Here is a 24,810-nt window from a genome sequence, read left to right as displayed (position 1 = left end):
AGACAATAGAGCCATACCTGCAATAGTATTATGAAAAGACACCAACTTGCACCATCTAACAAGTTGTTCTACACAGGAGCATGAAGGTAAAACACATATCCTGTCTCACATCCACAATACATTGCTATGTGCTTTCAGTGTTGACAGTATTAAAATACAACAATGTACATGTACAAAAACACTGTAATACAAATAAGCTACAACATGAAATTGCCTTTAATCCATTCAGACCTTAGATGGTAAAAACTACATTTCCCATAATGCAACGCTAGCATCAGTCGGCAGCACAGCTAACTGTTTGCTTCACAGAAAGGCATGCTAGCTAGCAACAGCAATAACTTTTTGCACTCTGTAAACTATACATACTATATCAATAACAACAATAAAACTCTGAAAGTTACATGTTTCAATAATCTCACACTCCCTTATAACAATATCTACAGCATTGACCTTGGGATGTTTTATTTATTTCACGCTATGGACTTCTACAAAGGAGTAATTTGCAACACATACCTTTCTCTCAGTGTTTTTGTTGGACTGAGGAGAACGGGAGCTACGAGTATACCAGGGTGTTAGTAGGTGACGTAAGCACCTAGATGAAATCAAATACATTTAATTAAATAAAACCAGGCAGCACCAGTAGCACAACAATTAAAAATAGACACCAAAGTAAAGTTCCTGGCGATCATAGCGATCTGACTCCCCCCTTCTGTCTGAACTTGGAATATTCCAGTTCGTGGGCTTGGGCACCTGACCCTCAACCTGGTTGTTCTGTTCTGCGTTATGTACTATTCTAATAATATGAAGTTTGATGGAATAACCATTTTAACTCACCTACACATGCTTAGGGTCCTGTATAAAAATGCTGGGCAGGCCATTATTTTCCATGATTTTGGCTATCATGACTATACCCCCATAGGATGACAATGCCCCCAACCACAGGGCACGAGTGGTCACTGAATGGTTTGATGAGCATGAAAACGATTAAGACACCATGTTGGTGTTTCCTTTATTTAGGCAGTTGTCTGTATATTTAAATGTTGTGTCCAAATGAGAGCTTTCCTGATTAGCCTTATCACATATCCTACCTAACGCATTTACCATGGCATGTTTTTCAAAGACTGATCTCAATTCTGCACACTGTGCACATTACAGCGTTTACATGGTTATGATGAGTATTGAACAGCTGGTCTTTCAATCCCATTGTAATCAGCTTAAACCTCTTTTTTAAAAACACTTCATTTAAATGGTCTGTCTTTCCAGGCGTTTTACTATACAACTTATAGAATTCCCCAGTAGAATAAAGCAATAGCATAATGCTGTGCTATTTTGCCGGGGAGACCCTCGATTGTAGATATGTGAGCACAAGAGTAATCATCACAAGTGATTTTTTTATTCGTAACTAACTGCAGTGGGGGACAAAAGGCCTGTACCAGTACCACATCAGTAAATGAATGACCATTCAAAAGGCCTGTACCAGTACCACATCAGTAAATGAATGACCATTCAAAAGGCCTGTACCAGTATCACTTCAGTAAATGAATGACAATTCAAAAGTCCTGTACCAGTATCACATCAGTAAATGAATGACCATTCAAAAGGCCTGTACCAGTACCACATCAGTAAATTAATGACCATTCAAAAGGCCTGTACCAGTACCACATCAGTAAATGAATGACCATTCAAAAGGCCTGTACCAGTACCACATCAGTAAATGAATGACCATTCAAAAGGCCTGTACCAGTATCACTTCAGTAAATTAATGACCATTCAAAAGGCCTGTACCAGTACCACATCAGTAAATGAATGACCATTCAAAAGGCCTGTACCAGTATCACTTCAGTAAATGAATGACCATTCAAAAGGCCTGTACCAGTATCACTTCAGTAAATTAATGACCATTCAAAAGGCCTGTACCAGTATCACATCAGTAAATGAATGACCATTCAAAAGGCCTGTACCAGTATCACTTCAGTAAATTAATGACCATTCAAAAGGCCTGTACCAGTATCACTTCAGTAAATGAATGACCATTCAAAAGGCCTGTACCAGTATCACATCAGTAAATGAATGACCATTCAAAAGGCCTGTACCAGTACCACATCAGTAAATTAATGACCATTCAAAAGGCCTGTACCAGTACCACATCAGTAAATGAATGACCATTCAAAAGGCCTGTACCAGTACCACATCAGTAAATGAATGACCATTCAAAAGGCCTGTACCAGTATCACTTCAGTAAATTAATGACCATTCAAAAGGCCTGTACCAGTTTCACTTCAGTAAATTAATGACCATTCAAAAGGCCTGTACCAGTATCACATCAGTAAATGAATGACCATTCAAAAGGCCTGTACCAGTACCACATCAGTAAATGAATGACCATTCAAAAGGCCTGTACCAGTACCACATCAGTAAATGAATGACCATTCAAAAGGCCTGTACCAGTATCACTTCAGTAAATTAATGACCATTCAAAAGGCCTGTACCAGTACCACTTCAGTAAATTAATGACCATTCAAAAGGCCTGTACCAGTACCACATCAGTAAATGAATGACCATTCAAAAGGCCTGTACCAGTATCACTTCAGTAAATTAATGACCATTCAAAAGGCCTGTACCAGTACCACTTCAGTAAATTAATGACCATTCAAAAGGCCTGTACCAGTATCACATCAGTAAATGAATGACCATTCAAAAGGCCTGTACCAGTACCACTTCAGTAAATTAATGACCATTCAAAAGGCCTGTACCAGTATCACATCAGTAAATGAATGACCATTCAAAAGGCCTGTACCAGTACCACATCAGTAAATTAATGACCATTCAAAAGGCCTGTACCAGTATCACATCAGTAAATGAATGACCATTCAAAAGGCCTGTACCAGTACCACATCAGTAAATTAATGACCATTCAAAAGGCCTGTACCAGTACCACATCAGTAAATTAATGACAATTCAAAAGGCCTGTACCAGTATCACATCAGTAAATGAATGACCATTCAAAAGGCCTGTACCAGTATCACTTCAGTAAATTAATGACCATTCAAAAGGCCTGTACCAGTACCACATCAGTAAATTAATGACAATTCAAAAGGCCTGTACCAGTACCACATCAGTAAATTAATGACCATTCAAAAGGCCTGTACCAGTACCACATCAGTAAATGAATGACCATTCAAAAGGCCTGTACCAGTATCACTTCAGTAAATGAATGACCATTCAAAAGGCCTGTACCAGTACCACATCAGTAAATGAATGACCATTCAAAAGGCCTGTACCAGTATCACTTCAGTAAATTAATGACCATTCAAAAGGCCTGTACCAGTTTCACTTCATTAAATTAATGACCATTCAAAAGGCCTGTACCAGTATCACATCAGTAAATGAATGACCATTCAAAAGGCCTGTACCAGTAAAACATCAGTAAATGAATGACCATTCAAAAGGCCTGTACCAGTACCACATCAGTAAATGAATGACCATTCAAAAGGCCTGTACCAGTATCACTTCAGTAAATTAATGACCATTCAAAAGGCCTGTACCAGTACCGCTTCAGTAAATTAATGACCATTCAAAAGGCCTGTACCAGTACCACATCAGTAAATGAATGACCATTCAAAAGGCCTGTACCAGTATCACTTCAGTAAATAAATGACCATTCAAAAGGCCTGTACCAGTACCACTTCAGTAAATTAATGACCATTCAAAAGGCCTGTACCAGTATCACATCAGTAAATGAATGACCATTCAAAAGGCCTGTACCAGTACCACTTCAGTAAATTAATGACCATTCAAAAGGCCTGTACCAGTATCACTTCAGTAAATGAATGACCATTCAAAAGGCCTGTACCAGTATCACATCAGTAAATGAATGACCATTCAAAAGGCCTGTACCAGTATCACTTCAGTAAATTAATGACCATTCAAAAGGCCTGTACCAGTACCACATCAGTAAATTAATGACAATTCAAAAGGCCTGTACCAGTATCACTTCAGTAAATTAATGACCATTCAAAAGGCCTGTACCAGTATCACTTCAGTAAATTAATGACCATTCAAAAGGCCTGTACCAGTATCACTTCAGTAAATGAATGACCATTCAAAAGGCCTGTACCAGTTTCACTTCAGTAAATTAATGACCATTCAAAAGGCCTGTACCAGTATCACATCAGTAAATGAATGACCATTCAAAAGGCCTGTACCAGTTTCACTTCAGTAAATTAATGACCATTCAAAAGGCCTGTACCAGTATCACATCAGTAAATGAATGACCATTCAAAAGGCCTGTACCAGTACCACATCAGTAAATTAATGACCATTCAAAAGGCCTGTACCAGTACCACATCAGTAAATTAATGACCATTCAAAAGGCCTGTACCAGTATCACATCAGTAAATGAATGACCATTCAAAAGGCCTGTACCAGTACCACATCAGTAAATTAATGACCATTCAAAAGGCCTGTACCAGTACCACATCAGTAAATGAATGACCATTCAAAAGGCCTGTACCAGTATCACTTCAGTAAATGAATGACCATTCAAAAGGCCTGTACCAGTACCACATCAGTAAATGAATGACCATTCAAAAGGCCTGTACCAGTATCACTTCAGTAAATGAATGACCATTCAAAAGGCCTGTACCAGTACCACATCAGTAAATTAATGACCATATTATTCAAAAGGCCTGTACCAGTATCACATCAGTAAATGAATGACCATTCAAAAGGCCTGTACCAGTATCACATCAGTAAATGAATGACCATTCAAAAGGCCTGTACCAGTATCACATCAGTAAATGAATGACCATTCAAAAGGCCTGTACCAGTACCACATCAGTAAATTAATGACCATTCAAAAGGCCTGTACCAGTATCACATCAGTAAATGAATGACCATTCAAAAGGCCTGTACCAGTACCACATCAGTAAATGAATGACCATTCAAAAGGCCTGTACCAGTATCACATCAGTAAATGAATGACCATTCAAAAGGCCTGTACCAGTTTCACTTCAGTAAATTAATGACCATTCAAAAGGCCTGTACCAGTATCACATCAGTAAATGAATGACCATTCAAAAGGCCTGTACCAGTACCACATCAGTAAATGAATGACCATTCAAAAGGCCTGTACCAGTACCACATCAGTAAATGAATGACCATTCAAAAGGCCTGTACCAGTATCACTTCAGTAAATTAATGACCATTCAAAAGGCCTGTACCAGTACCACTTCAGTAAATTAATGACCATTCAAAAGGCCTGTACCAGTACCACATCAGTAAATGAATGACCATTCAAAAGGCCTGTACCAGTATCACTTCAGTAAATTAATGACCATTCAAAAGGCCTGTACCAGTACCACTTCAGTAAATTAATGACCATTCAAAAGGCCTGTACCAGTATCACATCAGTAAATGAATGACCATTCAAAAGGCCTGTACCAGTACCACTTCAGTAAATTAATGACCATTCAAGAGGCCTGTACCAGTACCACATCAGTAAATTAATGACCATTCAAAAGGCCTGTACCAGTATCACATCAGTAAATGAATGACCATTCAAAAGGCCTGTACCAGTATCACTTCAGTAAATTAATGACCATTCAAAAGGCCTGTACCAGTACCACATCAGTAAATTAATGACAATTCAAAAGGCCTGTACCAGTATCACTTCAGTAAATTAATGACCATTCAAAAGGCCTGTACCAGTATCACTTCAGTAAATTAATGACCATTCAAAAGGCCTGTACCAGTACCACTTCAGTAAATGAATGACCATTCAAAAGGCCTGTACCAGTTTCACTTCAGTAAATTAATGACCATTCAAAAGGCCTGTACCAGTATCACATCAGTAAATGAATGACCATTCAAAAGGCCTGTACCAGTTTCACTTCAGTAAATGAATGACCATTCAAAAGGCCTGTACCAGTATCACATCAGTAAATGAATGACCATTCAAAAGGCCTGTACCAGTACCACATCAGTAAATGAATGACCATTCAAAAGGCCTGTACCAGTACCACATCAGTAAATTAATGACCATTCAAAAGGCCTGTACCAGTATCACATCAGTAAATGAATGACCATTCAAAAGGCCTGTACCAGTACCACATCAGTAAATTAATGACCATTCAAAAGGCCTGTACCAGTACCACATCAGTAAATGAATGACCATTCAAAAGGCCTGTACCAGTATCACTTCAGTAAATGAATGACCATTCAAAAGGCCTGTACCAGTACCACATCAGTAAATGAATGACCATTCAAAAGGCCTGTACCAGTATCACATCAGTAAATGAATGACCATTCAAAAGGCCTGTACCAGTTTCACTTCAGTAAATTAATGACCATTCAAAAGGCCTGTACCAGTATCACATCAGTAAATGAATGACCATTCAAAAGGCCTGTACCAGTACCACATCAGTAAATGAATGACCATTCAAAAGGCCTGTACCAGTACCACATCAGTAAATGAATGACCATTCAAAAGGCCTGTACCAGTATCACTTCAGTAAATTAATGACCATTCAAAAGGCCTGTACCAGTACCACTTCAGTAAATTAATGACCATTCAAAAGGCCTGTACCAGTACCACATCAGTAAATGAATGACCATTCAAAAGGCCTGTACCAGTATCACTTCAGTAAATTAATGACCATTCAAAAGGCCTGTACCAGTACCACTTCAGTAAATTAATGACCATTCAAAAGGCCTGTACCAGTATCACATCAGTAAATGAATGACCATTCAAAAGGCCTGTACCAGTACCACTTCAGTAAATTAATGACCATTCAAAAGGCCTGTACCAGTACCACATCAGTAAATTAATGACCATTCAAAAGGCCTGTACCAGTATCACATCAGTAAATGAATGACCATTCAAAAGGCCTGTACCAGTATCACTTCAGTAAATTAATGACCATTCAAAAGGCCTGTACCAGTACCACATCAGTAAATTAATGACAATTCAAAAGGCCTGTACCAGTATCACTTCAGTAAATTAATGACCATTCAAAAGGCCTGTACCAGTATCACTTCAGTAAATTAATGACCATTCAAAAGGCCTGTACCAGTACCACTTCAGTAAATGAATGACCATTCAAAAGGCCTGTACCAGTTTCACTTCAGTAAATTAATGACCATTCAAAAGGCCTGTACCAGTATCACATCAGTAAATGAATGACCATTCAAAAGGCCTGTACCAGTACCACATCAGTAAATGAATGACCATTCAAAAGGCCTGTACCAGTACCACATCAGTAAATTAATGACCATTCAAAAGGCCTGTACCAGTATCACATCAGTAAATGAATGACCATTCAAAAGGCCTGTACCAGTACCACATCAGTAAATTAATGACCATTCAAAAGGCCTGTACCAGTACCACATCAGTAAATGAATGACCATTCAAAAGGCCTGTACCAGTATCACTTCAGTAAATGAATGACCATTCAAAAGGCCTGTACCAGTACCACATCAGTAAATGAATGACCATTCAAAAGGCCTGTACCAGTACCACATCAGTAAATTAATGACCATTCAAAAGGCCTGTACCAGTATCACTTCAGTAAATGAATGACCATTCAAAAGGCCTGTACCAGTACCACATCAATAAATTAATGACCATATTATTCAAAAGGCCTGTACCAGTATCACATCATTAAATGAATGACCATTCAAAAGGCCTGTACCAGTATCACATCAGTAAATGAATGACCATTCAAAAGGCCTGTACCAGTATCACATCAGTAAATGAATGACCATTCAAAAGGCCTGTACCAGTACCACATCAGTAAATTAATGACCATTCAAAAGGCCTGTACCAGTATCACATCAGTAAATGAATGACCATTCAAAAGGCCTGTACCAGTACCACATCAGTAAATGAATGACCATTCAAAAGGCCTGTACCAGTATCACATCAGTAAATTAATGACCATTCAAAAGGCCTGTACCAGTATCACATCAGTAAATTAATGACCATTCAAAAGGCCTGTACCAGTATCACATCAGTAAATTAATGACCATTCAAAAGGCCTGTACCAGTATCACATCAGTAAATTAATGACCATTCAAAAGGCCTGTACCAGTATCACATCAGTAAATTAATGACCATTCAAAAGGCCTGTACCAGTATCACTTCAGTAAATTAATGACCATTCAAAAGGCCTGTACCAGTACCACTTCAGTAAATGAATGACCATTCAAAAGGCCTGTACCAGTATCACTTCAGTAAATTAATGACCATTCAAAAGGCCTGTACCAGTACCACTTCAGTAAATGAATGACCATTCAAAAGGCCTGTACCAGTATCACTTCAGTAAATTAATGACCATTCAAAAGGCCTGTACCAGTACCACATCAGTAAATGAATGACCATTCAAAAGGCCTGTACCAGTATCACTTCAGTAAATTAATGACCATTCAAAAGGCCTGTACCAGTATCACATCAGTAAATGAATGACCATTCAAAAGGCCTGTACCAGTATCACTTCAGTAAATTAATGACCATTCAAAAGGCCTGTACCAGTACCACATCAGTAAATGAATGACCATTCAAAAGGCCTGTACCAGTATCACTTCAGTAAATTAATGACCATTCAAAAGGCCTGTACCAGTATCACTTCAGTAAATTAATGACCATTCAAAAGGCCTGTACCAGTACCACATCAGTAAATGAATGACCATTCAAAAGGCCTGTACCAGTATCACTTCAGTAAATTAATGACCATTCAAAAGGCCTGTACCAGTATCACTTCAGTAAATGAATGACCATTCAAAAGGCCTGTACCAGTATCACTTCAGTAAATGAATGACCATTCAAAAGGCCTGTACCAGTATCACATCAGTAAATGAATGACCATTCAAAAGGCCTGTACCAGTATCACTTCAGTAAATGAATGACCATTCAAAAGGCCTGTACCAGTACCACTTCAGTAAATGAATGACCATTCAAAAGGCCTGTACCAGTATCACTTCAGTAAATGAATGACCATTCAAAAGGCCTGTACCAGTATCACTTCAGTAAATGAATGACCATTCAAAAGGCCTGTACCAGTATCACTTCAGTAAATGAATGACCATTCAAAAGGCCTGTACCAGTGTCACATCAGTAAATTAATGACCATTCAAAAGGCCTGTACCAGTGTCACATCAGTAAATTAATGACCATTCAAAAGGCCTGTACCAGTATCACATCAGTAAATGAATGACCATTCAAAAGGCCTGTACCAGTACCACATCAGTAAATTAATGACCATTCAAAAGGCCTGTACCAGTATCACATCAGTAAATGAATGACCATTCAAAAGGCCTGTACCAGTACCACTTCAGTAAATGAATGACCATTCAAAAGGCCTGTACCAGTATCACATCAGTAAATTAATGACCATTCAAAAGGCCTGTACCAGTATCACTTCAGTAAATTAATGACCATTCAAAAGGCCTGTACCAGTACCACTTCAGTAAATGAATGACCATTCAAAAGGCCTGTACCAGTACCACTTCAGTAAATGAATGACCATTCAAAAGGCCTGTACCAGTACCACATCAGTAAATTAATGACCATTCAAAAGGCCTGTACCAGTACCACTTCAGTAAATGAATGACCATTCAAAAGGCCTGTACCAGTATCACTTCAGTAAATGAATGACCATTCAAAAGGCCTGTACCAGTACCACATCAGTAAATGAATGACCATTCAAAAGGCCTGTACCAGTACCACATCAGTAAATTAATGACCATTCAAAAGGCCTGTACCAGTATCACATCAGTAAATGAATGACCATTCAAAAGGCCTGTACCAGTACCACATCAGTAAATTAATGACCATTCAAAAGGCCTGTACCAGTACCACATCAGTAAATGAATGACCATTCAAAAGGCCTGTACCAGTATCACTTCAGTAAATGAATGACCATTCAAAAGGCCTGTACCAGTACCACATCAGTAAATGAATGACCATTCAAAAGGCCTGTACCAGTACCACATCAGTAAATTAATGACCATTCAAAAGGCCTGTACCAGTATCACTTCAGTAAATTAATGACCATTCAAAAGGCCTGTACCAGTACCACATCAATAAATTAATGACCATATTATTCAAAAGGCCTGTACCAGTATCACATCATTAAATGAATGACCATTCAAAAGGCCTGTACCAGTATCACATCAGTAAATGAATGACCATTCAAAAGGCCTGTACCAGTATCACATCAGTAAATGAATGACCATTCAAAAGGCCTGTACCAGTACCACATCAGTAAATTAATGACCATTCAAAAGGCCTGTACCAGTATCACATCAGTAAATGAATGACCATTCAAAAGGCCTGTACCAGTACCACATCAGTAAATGAATGACCATTCAAAAGGCCTGTACCAGTATCACATCAGTAAATTAATGACCACTCAAAAGGCCTGTACCAGTATCACATCAGTAAATTAATGACCATTCAAAAGGCCTGTACCAGTATCACATCAGTAAATTAATGACCATTCAAAAGGCCTGTACCAGTATCACATCAGTAAATTAATGACCATTCAAAAGGCCTGTACCAGTATCACATCAGTAAATTAATGACCATTCAAAAGGCCTGTACCAGTATCACTTCAGTAAATTAATGACCATTCAAAAGGTCTGTACCAGTACCACTTCAGTAAATGAATGACCATTCAAAAGGCCTGTACCAGTATCACTTCAGTAAATGAATGACCATTCAAAAGGCCTGTACCAGTACCACTTCAGTAAATGAATGACCATTCAAAAGGCCTGTACCAGTATCACTTCAGTAAATTAATGACCATTCAAAAGGCCTGTACCAGTACCACATCAGTAAATGAATGACCATTCAAAAGGCCTGTACCAGTATCACTTCAGTAAATTAATGACCATTCAAAAGGCCTGTACCAGTATCACATCAGTAAATGAATGACCATTCAAAAGGCCTGTACCAGTATCACTTCAGTAAATTAATGACCATTCAAAAGGCCTGTACCAGTACCACATCAGTAAATGAATGACCATTCAAAAGGCCTGTACCAGTATCACTTCAGTAAATTAATGACCATTCAAAAGGCCTGTACCAGTATCACTTCAGTAAATTAATGACCATTCAAAAGGCCTGTACCAGTACCACATCAGTAAATGAATGACCATTCAAAAGGCCTGTACCAGTATCACTTCAGTAAATTAATGACCATTCAAAAGGCCTGTACCAGTATCACTTCAGTAAATGAATGACCATTCAAAAGGCCTGTACCAGTATCACTTCAGTAAATGAATGACCATTCAAAAGGCCTGTACCAGTATCACATCAGTAAATGAATGACCATTCAAAAGGCCTGTACCAGTATCACTTCAGTAAATGAATGACCATTCAAAAGGCCTGTACCAGTACCACTTCAGTAAATGAATGACCATTCAAAAGGCCTGTACCAGTATCACTTCAGTAAATGAATGACCATTCAAAAGGCCTGTACCAGTATCACTTCAGTAAATGAATGACCATTCAAAAGGCCTGTACCAGTATCACTTCAGTAAATGAATGACCATTCAAAAGGCCTGTACCAGTGTCACATCAGTAAATTAATGACCATTCAAAAGGCCTGTACCAGTGTCACATCAGTAAATTAATGACCATTCAAAAGGCCTGTACCAGTATCACATCAGTAAATGAATGACCATTCAAAAGGCCTGTACCAGTACCACATCAGTAAATTAATGACCATTCAAAAGGCCTGTACCAGTATCACATCAGTAAATGAATGACCATTCAAAAGGCCTGTACCAGTACCACTTCAGTAAATGAATGACCATTCAAAAGGCCTGTACCAGTATCACATCAGTAAATTAATGACCATTCAAAAGGCCTGTACCAGTATCACTTCAGTAAATTAATGACCATTCAAAAGGCCTGTACCAGTACCACTTCAGTAAATGAATGACCATTCAAAAGGCCTGTACCAGTACCACTTCAGTAAATGAATGACCATTCAAAAGGCCTGTACCAGTACCACATCAGTAAATTAATGACCATTCAAAAGGCCTGTACCAGTACCACTTCAGTAAATGAATGACCATTCAAAAGGCCTGTACCAGTATCACTTCAGTAAATGAATGACCATTCAAAAGGCCTGTACCAGTACCACTTCAGTAAATGAATGACCATTCAAAAGGCCTGTACCAGTATCACTTCAGTAAATGAATGACCATTCAAAAGGCCTGTACCAGTATCACATCAGTAAATGAATGACCATTCAAAAGGCCTGTACCAGTATCACTTCAGTAAATTAATGACCATTCAAAAGGCCTGTACCAGTATCACTTCAGTAAATTAATGACCATTCAAAAGGCCTGTACCAGTACCACTTCAGTAAATGAATGACCATTCAAAAGGCCTGTACCAGTATCACTTCAGTAAATTAATGACCATTCAAAAGGCCTGTACCAGTATCACTTCAGTAAATGAATGACCATTCAAAAGGCCTGTACCAGTATCACTTCAGTAAATGAATGACCATTCAAAAGGCCTGTACCAGTACCACATCAGTAAATTAATGACCATTCAAAAGGCCTGTACCAGTATCACTTCAGTAAATGAATGACCATTCAAAAGGCCTGTACCAGTACCACATCAGTAAATGAATGACCATTCAAAAGGCCTGTACCAGTATCACATCAGTAAATGAATGACCATTCAAAAGGCCTGTACCAGTATCACTTCAGTAAATTAATGACCATTCAAAAGGCCTGTACCAGTACCACATCAGTAAATTAATGACCATTCAAAAGGCCTGTACCAGTATCACATCAGTAAATTAATGACCATTCAAAAGGCCTGTACCAGTACCACATCAGTAAATGAATGACCATTCAAAAGGCCTGTACCAGTATCACATCAGTAAATGAATGACCATTCAAAAGGCCTGTACCAGTACCACATCAGTAAATTAATGACCATTCAAAAGGCCTGTACCAGTATCACTTCAGTAAATTAATGACCATTCAAAAGGCCTGTACCAGTACCACATCAGTAAATTAATGACCATTCAAAAGGCCTGTACCAGTATCACTTCAGTAAATTAATGACCATTCAAAAGGCCTGTACAAGTATCACATCAGTAAATTAATGACCATTCAAAAGGCCTGTACCAGTACCACATCAGTAAATTAATGACCATTCAAAAGGCCTGTACCAGTATCACATCAGTAAATTAATGACCATTCAAAAGGCCTGTACCAGTACCACATCAGTAAATTAATGACCATTCAAAAGGCCTGTACCAGTATCACATCAGTAAATTAATGACCATTCAAAAGGCCTGTACCAGTATCACATCAGTAAATTAATGACCATTCAAAAGGCCTGTACCAGTATCACATCAGTAAATTAATGACCATTCAAAAGGCCTGTACCAGTACCACATCAGTAAATTAATGACCATTCAAAAGGCCTGTACCAGTATCACTTCAGTAAATTAATGACCATTCAAAAGGCCTGTACCAGTATCACTTCAGTAAATTAATGACCATTCAAAAGGCCTGTACCAGTATCACATCAGTAAATTAATGACCATTCAAAAGGCCTGTACCAGTACCACATCAGTAAATTAATGACCATTCAAAAGGCCTGTACCAGTATCACATCAGTAAATTAATGACCATTCAAAAGGCCTGTACCAGTACCACATCAGTAAATTAATGACCATTCAAAAGGCCTGTACCAGTATCACATCAGTAAATTAATGACCATTCAAAAGGCCTGTACCAGTACCACATCAGTAAATTAATGACCATTCAAAAGGCCTGTACCAGTATCACATCAGTAAATTAATGACCATTCAAAAGGCCTGTACCAGTATCACTTCAGTAAATTAATGACCATTCAAAAGGCCTGTACCAGTATCACTTCAGTAAATGAATGACCATTCAAAAGGCCTGTACCAGTACCACTTCAGTAAATGAATGACCATTCAAAAGGCCTGTACCAGTATCACTTCAGTAAATGAATGACCATTCAAAAGGCCTGTACCAGTACCACATCAGTAAATTAATGACCATTCAAAAGGCCTGTACCAGTATCACATCAGTAAATGAATGACCATTCAAAAGGCCTGTACCAGTACCACATCAGTAAATTAATGACCATTCAAAAGGCCTGTACCAGTATCACTTCAGTAAATGAATGACCATTCAAAAGGCCTGTACCAGTACCACATCAGTAAATTAATGACCATTCAAAAGGCCTGTACCAGTATCACATCAGTAAATGAATGACCATTCAAAAGGCCTGTACCAGTACCACTTCAGTAAATTAATGACCATTCAAAAGGCCTGTACCAGTATCACTTCAGTAAATGAATGACCATTCAAAAGGCCTGTACCAGTACCACTTCAGTAAATGAATGACCATTCAAAAGGCCTGTACCAGTATCACTTCAGTAAATGAATGACCATTCAAAAGGCCTGTACCAGTACCACATCAGTAAATTAATGACCATTCAAAAGGCCTGTACCAGTATCACTTCAGTAAATGAATGACCATTCAAAAGGCCTGTACCAGTACCACATCAGTAAATGAATGACCATTCAAAAGGCCTGTACCAGTACCACATCAGTAAATTAATGACCATTCAAAAGGCCTGTACCAGTATCACATCAGTAAATGAATGACCATTCAAAAGGCCTGTACCAGTACCACATCAGTAAATGAATGACCATTCAAAAGGCCTGTACCAGTACCACATCAGTAAATGAATGACCATTCAAAATGCCTGTACCAGTATCACTTCAGTAAATGAATGACCATTCAAAAGGCCTGTACCAGTACCACTTCAGTAAATGAATGACCATTCAAAAGGCCTGTACCAGTACCACTTCAGTAAATTAATGACCATTCAAAAGTTAAAAAAAAATAGAGAGGAGTAGCAGTACAATCTGAGATAAACATTTTCAAATGCACTATAGTCTTAGGGAAAGTCAGCTCTTCTCTCTTCTGCATGTGTAAATTAAGCAGTGTGTGTAAGCATGGTGGCAGGTGGTTAGGGACTGCTGTTCTCCTTGTATACTCTGTGCTAACCTTGCTCCTCGCTGCAAACTACTGAAGGCCTCTAATCAGGGATTTGAGCTTCTAAGCTCATGTGAGTGTGTTGCCGTCTGATGCCACGTCAGCCAGGAAGTGACTCCCTCCCAGGCAGGAGACATGGCAACGCACGCTCCCATCAGATGGCAATACGATCAGAGCGAGATCTCTCTTCCGTAAGTGTTCGTACCCTGTCTCCAGTACAGTGATGGTCTCAGACAGTGTTTTTTCGATGCTATCGTTTTGTAGAGCCTTCCAGTGTCTCCTATTCCAGTTTTGGCCAACCAGGTGAAGGTTAGATTGAGTGAAGACTCTGAGGTAAGGAGATCAAAAGAAGACAGTTGCAGTTGGGCTGGGGGAAGGGTTAGGGTGGAAAGGAGGCCAGGATGTGGTCAGGGTTAGGGTTAGGGTGGAATGGAGGCCAGGATGTGGTCAGGGGTTATGCAGCAAGACTAGGTCTAAGGTTACACTCTCAGAAAAAAGAGTTCCAAAAGGATTCTACGGCTCTCCCTATGGGAAAAACCTTTGCGGAACCTTATTGGGTTCCATGTAGAAACCTCTGTGAAAAGGATTCTACATGGAACCAAAAACGGTTATACCTGGAACCTATAGGGTTGCTCAAAGGGTTCTCCCACAGGGACAGTCAAGGTTCTAGATAGCACCTTTTTTTCTGAGAGTGTAGAGTATTGAATTGGGCTACAAGGCTTGGGCTGTGTTTGCGTACTGTAAATTGTCATTTTCCTGAGCTCTACTACCAGAGCTTAAGCAGACAGTGGCAGTTTGCCGGGCTCCTACCTGCCAGCCTCCTCCACGGTGTGATGTTTTAATCCAGGTTTTAATCCCTAGACTTGGAGAAGGTTTTCCAGGGGCGTCCTGTCCCTGCTTGTCTTCCCTGTGTGCACGCTGATGCCTTGTCTCAGCTGCAGTTCCCCAAGCCCCAACTCTCCTGGAGCATGACAAGGCTGCTCTCTTATATCTTTCCCTCTCTGTCCCTCACTGCTTCCCGACTTCACTCCCTCTCTAGCACACAGAGCAGAGCACAGGGCACTCAAAACCTAGTGCCCATCGTCTTCTTGCTGTTTTATCTCTCGTATCAGACATTACCTATCTGACAGATACTTTACCTATTTGAAGTCTTCAATTGAAGAGAGATAATGTGCTGTATTGTGACGGGTAAAGTGAAGTAGTTCTCAAAGCACTCCGTAGTTGTTGTGGTCTTGGAGTGTGGCTGTTAGAGTGCTGTGTTGTGATTGTAATGTAATGCACACCTTATGAGCCACCCTGACAAAGGGGTGTATCTTTGATGGAACAGCCTTGCTGGCTGCACCATAACCAGCTTGGCAACATACCAATGCACTGCAGACCTTTCTGAGGTAAACAGAAAAGCATTGGTATTGAGGAGCTCCCCTCTGTGAAAACGAAAGGCAACACAGAACTAGCTGTATACGAGCTGTTGTGTGGTATTGATATTACGAAAATGGTATGTACAGTGGTAGGTGCGCTACCGTTCAAAAGTTTGGGATCACTTAGAAATGTCCTTGTTTTTGAAAGAAAACTCATTTTTTGTCCATTATAATAACATCAAATTGATTAGAAATACAGTATAGACATTGTTAATATTGTAAATGACTATTGTAGCTGGAAACTATTGTAGCAGATTTTCATTATGGAATATCTATATAGGCGTACAAAGGCTCATTATCAGCAACCATCACTCCTGTGTTCCAATGACACGTTGTGTTAGCTAATCCAAGTTTAAAGGCTAATTTATCAATAGAAAACCCTTTTGCAATTATGTTAGCACAGCTGAAAACTGTTGTTCTGATTAAAGAAGCAATACAACTGGCCTTCTTTAGACTAATTGAGTATCTGGAGCATCAGCATTGCATGCTCAAAATGGCCAGAAACAATTAACTTTCTTCTGAAACTCGTCAGTCTATTCTTGTTCTGAGAAATGAAGGCTATTCCAGGCGAGAAATTACCAAGAAACTGAAGATCTCATTCAACGCTGTGTACTACTCCCTTCACAGAACAGCGCGAACTGACTCTAACCAGAATAGAAAGAGGAGTGGGAGGCCCCGGTGCACAACTGAGAGGACAAGAGGACAAGTACATTAGATAGTCTAGTTTGAGAAACAGATGCCTCACAAGTCCTTAACTGGCAGCTTCATTAAATAGTACCCGCAAAACATCAGTCTCAATGTCAACAGTGAAGAGGCGACTCTGGGATGCCTTCTAGGCCTTTTCTTTCAAAAACAAGGACATTTCTAAGTTTACATTTACATTTACATTTAAGTGACCCCAAACTTTTGAATGGTAGTGTAAATTAGGATGAACTATGTTGAGAATACAGTATTTACATACACAGTGAGTAAACAGTATATAAACCAAATATGAGGTGTCCAGCGTTCAGTCACAGTGAGCTAGCTACCGCTAACAACAGTGGCCAATTAGTTAGCTCCAGACAGACGTTGCTCTTGTTGTTCTTGCTGCTGGTGTTATGGCCTCTCAGAGAAAAAGCCCTCATTATAGAAGACACAGGCTGTCCAGGGAGTGTAAAACTGGCAGTCATCACTGGCTGACCACACACATGGACCAGCTCTGAGCCCACTCTCCTCTCCTTTGCTGCTGTAGCACGGTAACACCACTACCACTACCATCATACAGTACCACAGCTGTTGTTCATGATCATTCATGATACAGTAGTCTTGTGCTAACAGCAACAATGCTGTAAGTGTCATGCATAAAAGATGACTATTTAGTAGAAGTCATAAGGATTCTGATTTTGACACACACCTCTTCCCTGTAATTGTGGTTCAAATGAAAGAGACATAAAAAAAAGATTCTGTCAACCTTGTGATCCACGACACAGTGGTGAATTATACAGCTGGACCAGTCCTTTACAGCAAATGACACCATGGTCAAACCAGGACTATGCCAACTCACTACACTGTGTGTGTATGTATGTGTGTGTGAGCTAGACTGGATAAACATGACTTTGAAGGGGACATTCCATCGGAGAGGTGACCCCCTCCAGGTTAGGATGTGAATCTTTACATGCGAGACAGACACTTACAAGCGACTCTAACCCAGAGGTCTAACAAGTCAGGCCTCTGCGGTAGTAATTGTCAGCGGTGTCAGAACCCTGCCTGTATTTGACCTGAGCCCTCAGCGGTCTGCCTCTGGCCCCTTCAGACCTGACAGGCTTAAGTGGGGGAGGATCGTGTGGAGAAGAGGAGAGGAGGGAGAGGGGCCAGGCAGGTGAGATTGGCTGGGGGGGATAGAGAAGGAGGAGAATGTAGGGAGGGTGAGGGAGAGGAGGCCTGCGCTGCCCACCTCAGCACAGTCAATGTGAAAGCTGTCAGAGCTGGGGCCTCTAGTTAATTTCAGCCCCTTCTGAATTCCCTTGCAGATAAAGTTTGGTGGATTTACAGTGTAAAGCCAGTGTGATTAATTTATTTATCTGCCTATTGCAGTAATCTGCTGTTGCTCGGCTGTGGATGGCAGAGCAGAGTTATCTCAAGGCGGTACAGTAGCTACTCTCTCTGTGATTTGAGCGAGAGCGCTGGTTGCCCACAACAGCAGCTGTATAGAGATACCGGTGCCTCTCCTCTCAGACTCCATCTGATAGCACCTGAAGCACTATGAGCTGCAGACCTAGCACACACATGACCTCTGCTCTCTCTGCCTCTAGCCAATCACATCCAACACACTCTCTTTGGAGTTTCTGTGTGTTTGTGCTGCTTAGCATTTCCATTGATTTGATTCAAATCTCTTCCTTGAATATGCACATTGCAGGCTTGCTAATGGAACCTTTTGTAGTAGTTGTTTTTCTTATTCCCATTTGATTTCTAGTCTTTCATTTCTCATTTTGCCTATCTAAGCTCGGCGTACTTTCAGAAGTTGGCCTTTGTTCTGCCACTGCACGTTTGCTGTAGGAGACAAAAAATAATGGGAATCGACAGTAATTAAGGCCTAATCTCTCAGTGTTCCGTTATATTTACTCACAGATTTTGAATTCAGAAATTACTGCTCATATGCATGGCCTGCTCCGCTCAAAGTGGCATAATCGGCTCAGTTAATATTTTTTATTTAAGGCCTCACCTTCAATTTGGTTCAATTCGGTTCAGCTTTGGCTGCGGCAAACCAATTTTCTGCTTCAGGCCCCTTTAATAAACCTCCTGCACTGTCAGGAGCTTTTCCTTCCCTGATGAAGGCAGTTTATTTTAAATTAAAGGAGAGTTCCTTATCTTCCCAGCACAAAAAACAGCGCTGCTTTAGTCTTTTTCTCTGCTCCTAGTGTGATTAAACAGAGGAAGGAAGAGCTTCAGCAGTGGGTAAAACAGGGGGATCTGATACGCAAAGGCATCAACCCTTAAACATGGATTGATGGAGCTTTCTCTTCTTTCTCTTGACTGTTCAGATAAGACAAGCAACTCACAAGGAAACGCTCGTGATAACATATCGCTCTGCTGTTTGGTGATATGCTGTGTGATGTGATGGTAGCATTGGATGAGCTTTAATTGAAATGCCGAGGTTGACTTGCGCGCTGAATCAAAGCTGAGCCCGGGCTTTAATTTGGGTTTCAATTAAGCGCAGTGTCAAACGGTCCTCTGATAGTAGCAGTTGGAGTGCAGGGCAGCAGCCGCGGAGCGGATGGGAGGGTTTAATGCACATGACTCTGCTTAATCAATCAAATTTCATTAAGCATGGCAACCTGGCAATGAATCTGCCACAGAGCTCCATCACCGAGGGACAGGAATGCAGAGACCAATTATGTTACATATCACATATCATATTACAACAAGCTGATCCAATCTGTGAAATCAGTCTGATTTGATCAACTCAACTTGATTCGTTGAATTAGGAAGGATTTATCCCTATTTTCATCATTTCTAATCTGTAGCGGTGCGTTAGTTGTGGTAGATAGATGGAGGTGGTACTGTAGTGTACTAAGCACCCCCCCATGTTAAAGTCAACATCTTCGGTAGACACAACCACACACCATTGACTCTGTGTCTACAGGAATCTGGAGGCTCAGTGACATCACTGCTACAAGATTGCCAGGGTGACTGTGTTTCCCTGCCTCCTCCTCCAGTTGCGGTATCAGGTTATTTATCATCGTTGTGTTAGTCAATGCCACGCTTGTCACAGGCTCTATTAATAAATATCCTCTCTGCTGGTAATTCAGTTTAACCTGTCTCCTCCCATCCATTCATTCCACTAAAGTGTCCACGGGATGGGGAGGGAGACATTTGTACACGATGGGGGATGTTGGTATGTGTTTCTGTGTATTGCTATGTAATGTGGAGTCTGTGTGTGTTTCTGTGTATTGGTATGTAATGTGGAGTCTGTGTGTGTTTCTGTGTATTGGTATGTAATGTGGAGTCTGTGTGTGTTTCTGTGTATTGGTATGTAATGTGGAGTCTGAGTGTGTTTCTGTGTATTGGTATGTAAATGTGGAGTCTGAGTGTGTTTCTGTGTATTGGTATGTAATGTGGAGTCTGTGTGTGTTTCTGTGTATTGGTATGTAATGTGGAGTCTGAGTGTGTTTCTGTGTATTGGTATGTAATGTGGAGTCTGAGTGTGTTTCTGTGTATTGGTATGTAATGTGGAGTCTGTGTGTGTTTCTGTGTATTGGTATGTAATGTGGAGTCTGAGTGTGTGTTTATGTGAAACGGGGGACTTCCTTTTCAGGCACAATGTGGAAACAATGTGGTTTCATTTGAGATGATTCAAAAATAGCAGAAAAGTTCAGATGGTCATGGGTTGTCATCTAGTTTCCTTAACTTACACCATTTTATTCCCGTTTCCTTCACGTCAACCTGAAGTGTTTTTCAGAAAACTGCAATGTCACTGATCATACACTGTAGTAATGTTACATATGTTGCTGGTTGTGTTCTCATAAAAATCTGTATCTGTATCTCTTAGTGACCTCTGGGCTGACCCGTGACCTGTGTCTGTCTGTGTGTGTCCACAGAGCGAGGAACACAGAGTCTGTGTGCATCAACCTGCAGTCCCAGATCCTCAACTGCTACAAGGAGAACCGGGAGCAGACATTGCAATGCTCTGACCTGGCCAAAACGTACATGCAGTGCATTGACGCAGCCAAGAAGGTCAGTGTTCACGATAGGCTCTGACTCAGTGGATGCATGGGGGTTTTCATGGCTTCTTTCTACACAAATGTATTATATAGACCCTTCACCTGTTCATATTTTTTGTTTAACCAGAGGATATTTTTTCCCATCCAGTAAAGATACAACTTTATTTGTGTCCCTGTTCTAAGTAACCTGGTTTAGGGTTAAGGTTATACAGAAGTCAAGGTAAAGATGTTTCTAGCATCTCTACCCCCAAGTCAAATCTGGCTTGTTAGAGTCTTCTGCCTCTTCTTCACAAGAGTGCTACCCCTATATTTATTTTTTAATTGTTTAATTTTACCTTTATTTAACTAGGCAAGTCAGTTAAGAACAAATTCTTATTTTCAATGACGGCCTAGGAACAGTCTGAGTGTTCTGCCTGTTCAGGGGCAGAACGACAGATTTGTACCTTGTCAGCTCGGGGGTTTGAACTTGCAACCTTCCGATTACTAGTCCAACGCTCTAACCACTAGGCTACACTGCCGCCCCATATGATATATCTACCTAGAACCCTCTATGTCAGGTTCTTCAAAGAACCCCCTGTAGATGCTGTAATTATACCTACATTCGAACCATCTATGACGGTTTCTTCCTAGAACTATGTGAACAGTTCCACCAGCCTTATCACCCTTTAAAATGACATTCTTTATGACAATACATGACATATATCACGAGGCCTTTCTTTGAGGGCATAGTTATACCCTAACACAGTGGTGTTAGGAATCTCCTGGTTTACAGGCCACATCAGGCCCTGCAAGTCACATTATGCTGGCTTGCAAAGTGATGTGTAATTCCTATTGGAATCCAGCCAGAGTTAAGATATCCAATAAGTGGATTTTTTTTAAATCACCCACAACCTGCATTCAGAACAACTGCCAGGGTTAGGAACATTGTGAGGAGTCTACCTAAGCCATTTAAACTGCAACAACCATTTAAGTAATGGGTTCAATAAGTTAAACTACTAACTGCAACCAATCAATGTACATGCAAAAACACAGATATTAAAACAAACAATTCTGAAAATCACCATCCAATAGGGCATGCTGGGAAATATGATACAAGGTTCTATGTAGAACCCTTATTGCCTTCCAAAGAGTCCTTCTTGCTTTCCAAAGAATCATCAAATAACCCTTTCTTCCAAAAACATTTCTAAGGATATTAAAGGTTCTGTCCCATTGTCGCATAGAGATCACAACGTTGTACCTGTACTGTTATGCCATCTATGAGCGCACGGTCAGCGCCATTGAGACAGATACGTTATGATCTCTATACATCTCTATGAGACAGTGGGACAGAGAAGGAGGACGTGGATAGAATCTTGTTTCTTATGATTATCAGTAAAATGAACAAATTTATAAAATATAAATATACTATGTATATCTTTGTAAGACTATATGACCAACCACCCAGCTTTGTAGTAGTTAGAATGTCTACTTCCCTGCTTGTCACATTGGTATGAAGAGATTTGGGAGACAGGCGCAGGAATGCGTAATAGTTATTTTTATTGTACCCAAATTACAACGTGCTGTGTAAAGGCGCTGGGACCAAGACCAAACAAACACGTAAACAAAAGAGCGAGGAGTACCTCAAATAAATAACACACGCGCACAATGATTAACACACTGGACGAGACCCGTATTCATCTGCGCAATCCACAAGGGCACCAAAGCCCAAAACACATAGCACAGGTACTCACACGCACCAAAGGACATTGTAACAATAATCGACAGCCCAATAGAAACCAAAGGGCACACTTATACAAACCGTTAGGACAGAGATCTATGAACTCAGAACGTTCAGCAAATTCATCTATTTTTTTATGGATGCTCACCTAGTTTTAAATGGATACGGCAAGATTTCGAGAGACTGGGTAAGTAGAGAAACCACCTAAATCTCTAAATCTCATAGTATCCCTTTGACTAGGTGAGCATTTCCTGAACATTCTGAGTTGAAAGATCTCCACCCTAACTGTTTTCTATCAATGTCTGACTCTGATGCCTGTTTGATGTTGACATCTGTAGCAGCACAGCAGGCCAGTTGACAGCTGTGTTACTGGGAGTCTTGTAACTGTATGGTTTCATCAGTTACTGTAGACGGAGGCCATCTGCCCAGACCAGGCCAACTGCAGACCTAGCCCTACACACTGCCTTATTAACGCTCAGCAAATGAAAGGCATCTTCTGATCTCTGTGTGTGTTTGTACCAGTGTATATATCTGTGTATCTGTGTGTGTGTGTGTATGTGTGTGTATCAGTAAATGTGTGTATGTGTGTGTGTGTTGTGTATTTCCCCTCTGTTTCGTGTGAAGTAAATGGGCTTGGGTTGTGGTGATGGTTAAAGGGGGATACAGAGGCAGGCCTTATTAGAGAATGGAGCCAGTGAGCGGAGTGTGAGGCTGGGGAGGGGGGTGCGGGGGTGTAGAGATTGGGAGGCGCCCACGCTCGCCCCTGTCTCGGATAATGAGTTGAGATTGCCTGATCCGTCTCTGCGCTCTGCAGGATTCTCAAGACATTTACAGAGAGAGAGACGCCCTGACTTTGATGGTGATAGATGTTTTGAGCTTCCCTGCATTTAGCACAAAAGAAAGAGGGTGGAGGGAGGGAGAGACAGAGACAGAGACAGAGACGGAGAGAGATGGGAATGCGCTGGTTAGGGTAGCGTGTCTGATGCCGGATTGATATTGCAGTACGACGGGGTCAGTGTGCAAAGCCCCAAGTTTTAGACCTCAGAAACTTTTAATGCTGTTTTCTCCCTCTGCACTCCCTTCCCTGTAGCCCTGGCTCGGCGTAAACCATCAGCTGAGGCTTTTGTGTTAAAGTCTGGGCGTTATTCCCAGAGCCCCACTGTCAGACTGGGGAAGGAGTGAGTAAACCTTCAGCCCTCCACCTGTCCTGCAGCAGTTTACACCTCCAGCCTCCTGCAGCTCTCCTCTCTTCTCCTCTCCTGTAAGGTGCCATCCCTCCATCAATGAAGTTGAGCTCACTTCAAAGTTCTGCAAGATTGCAGGGCTGACTGAGCGATGCAGAATTGAGCTCTCTTGGAGAATGGTGTGTTGAACTGCTTCATGCGTACTGCCCAGAGCGCAGTGGAAAGGGAAAGGAAAGGGTGTAACCCAGTCAGTTGTACAACTGAATGCATTCAACTGAAATGTGTCTTCCGCATTTAACCCAACCCCTCAATGGGAAACGTAGTATAAACCAGCCTTTAGTCTTGAAATCTTTGGTTGTTTAGTACACGGCCTCATGTGAATCCTTAAATAGATGGGTGGGGCTAAGGCTTATGAAGGTGTGAACAATGTTGAATGGGTGTAGACAAAGAAGAGCTCTCCAGTAGGTTTACCAAAACATTCAAGGGCTCAAAGTTGATCAACTTTCAAAGCAGAATTACTTTTCCATTGTTCCTCAACCCGCAGTTTTATATACCATTTTCTAGCTACTTTTATCAATTTAAAAAACACAATTTCAAATTTTGCCACATAAGACCGAATCGAGCCAGTCGGTCACAAATGCTTCAGTGTCTATTACCCACCCTAAATGTTTTAGGTATATTTGTCCATCGTTTTCCCATAAACTAAGGATCTCAAGTGGTTCCC

General features: G+C 40.6%; 1 protein-coding gene across 1 annotated transcript in view; it reads left to right on the top strand.

Annotated features, from left to right (window-relative positions):
* Nucleotides 1-24,810, top strand: part of LOC118359454 (MICOS complex subunit mic25a-like) — a 69,503-nt gene that overhangs the window by 34,778 nt on the left and 9,915 nt on the right. The window contains exon 4 of the mRNA XM_035737972.2: nucleotides 21,063-21,198. Coding sequence (XP_035593865.1) covers nucleotides 21,063-21,198 — 136 coding nt within the window. The remainder of the gene's footprint in view (nucleotides 1-21,062; nucleotides 21,199-24,810) is intronic.

This window comes from Oncorhynchus keta, chromosome 27 (assembly GCF_023373465.1).
Source record: "Oncorhynchus keta strain PuntledgeMale-10-30-2019 chromosome 27, Oket_V2, whole genome shotgun sequence".
Taxonomy (NCBI): Eukaryota; Metazoa; Chordata; class Actinopteri; order Salmoniformes; family Salmonidae; genus Oncorhynchus; species Oncorhynchus keta.
The sequence above is the reverse complement of the archived record's forward strand: the minus strand, read 5'-3'. Positions and strand labels throughout refer to the sequence as shown.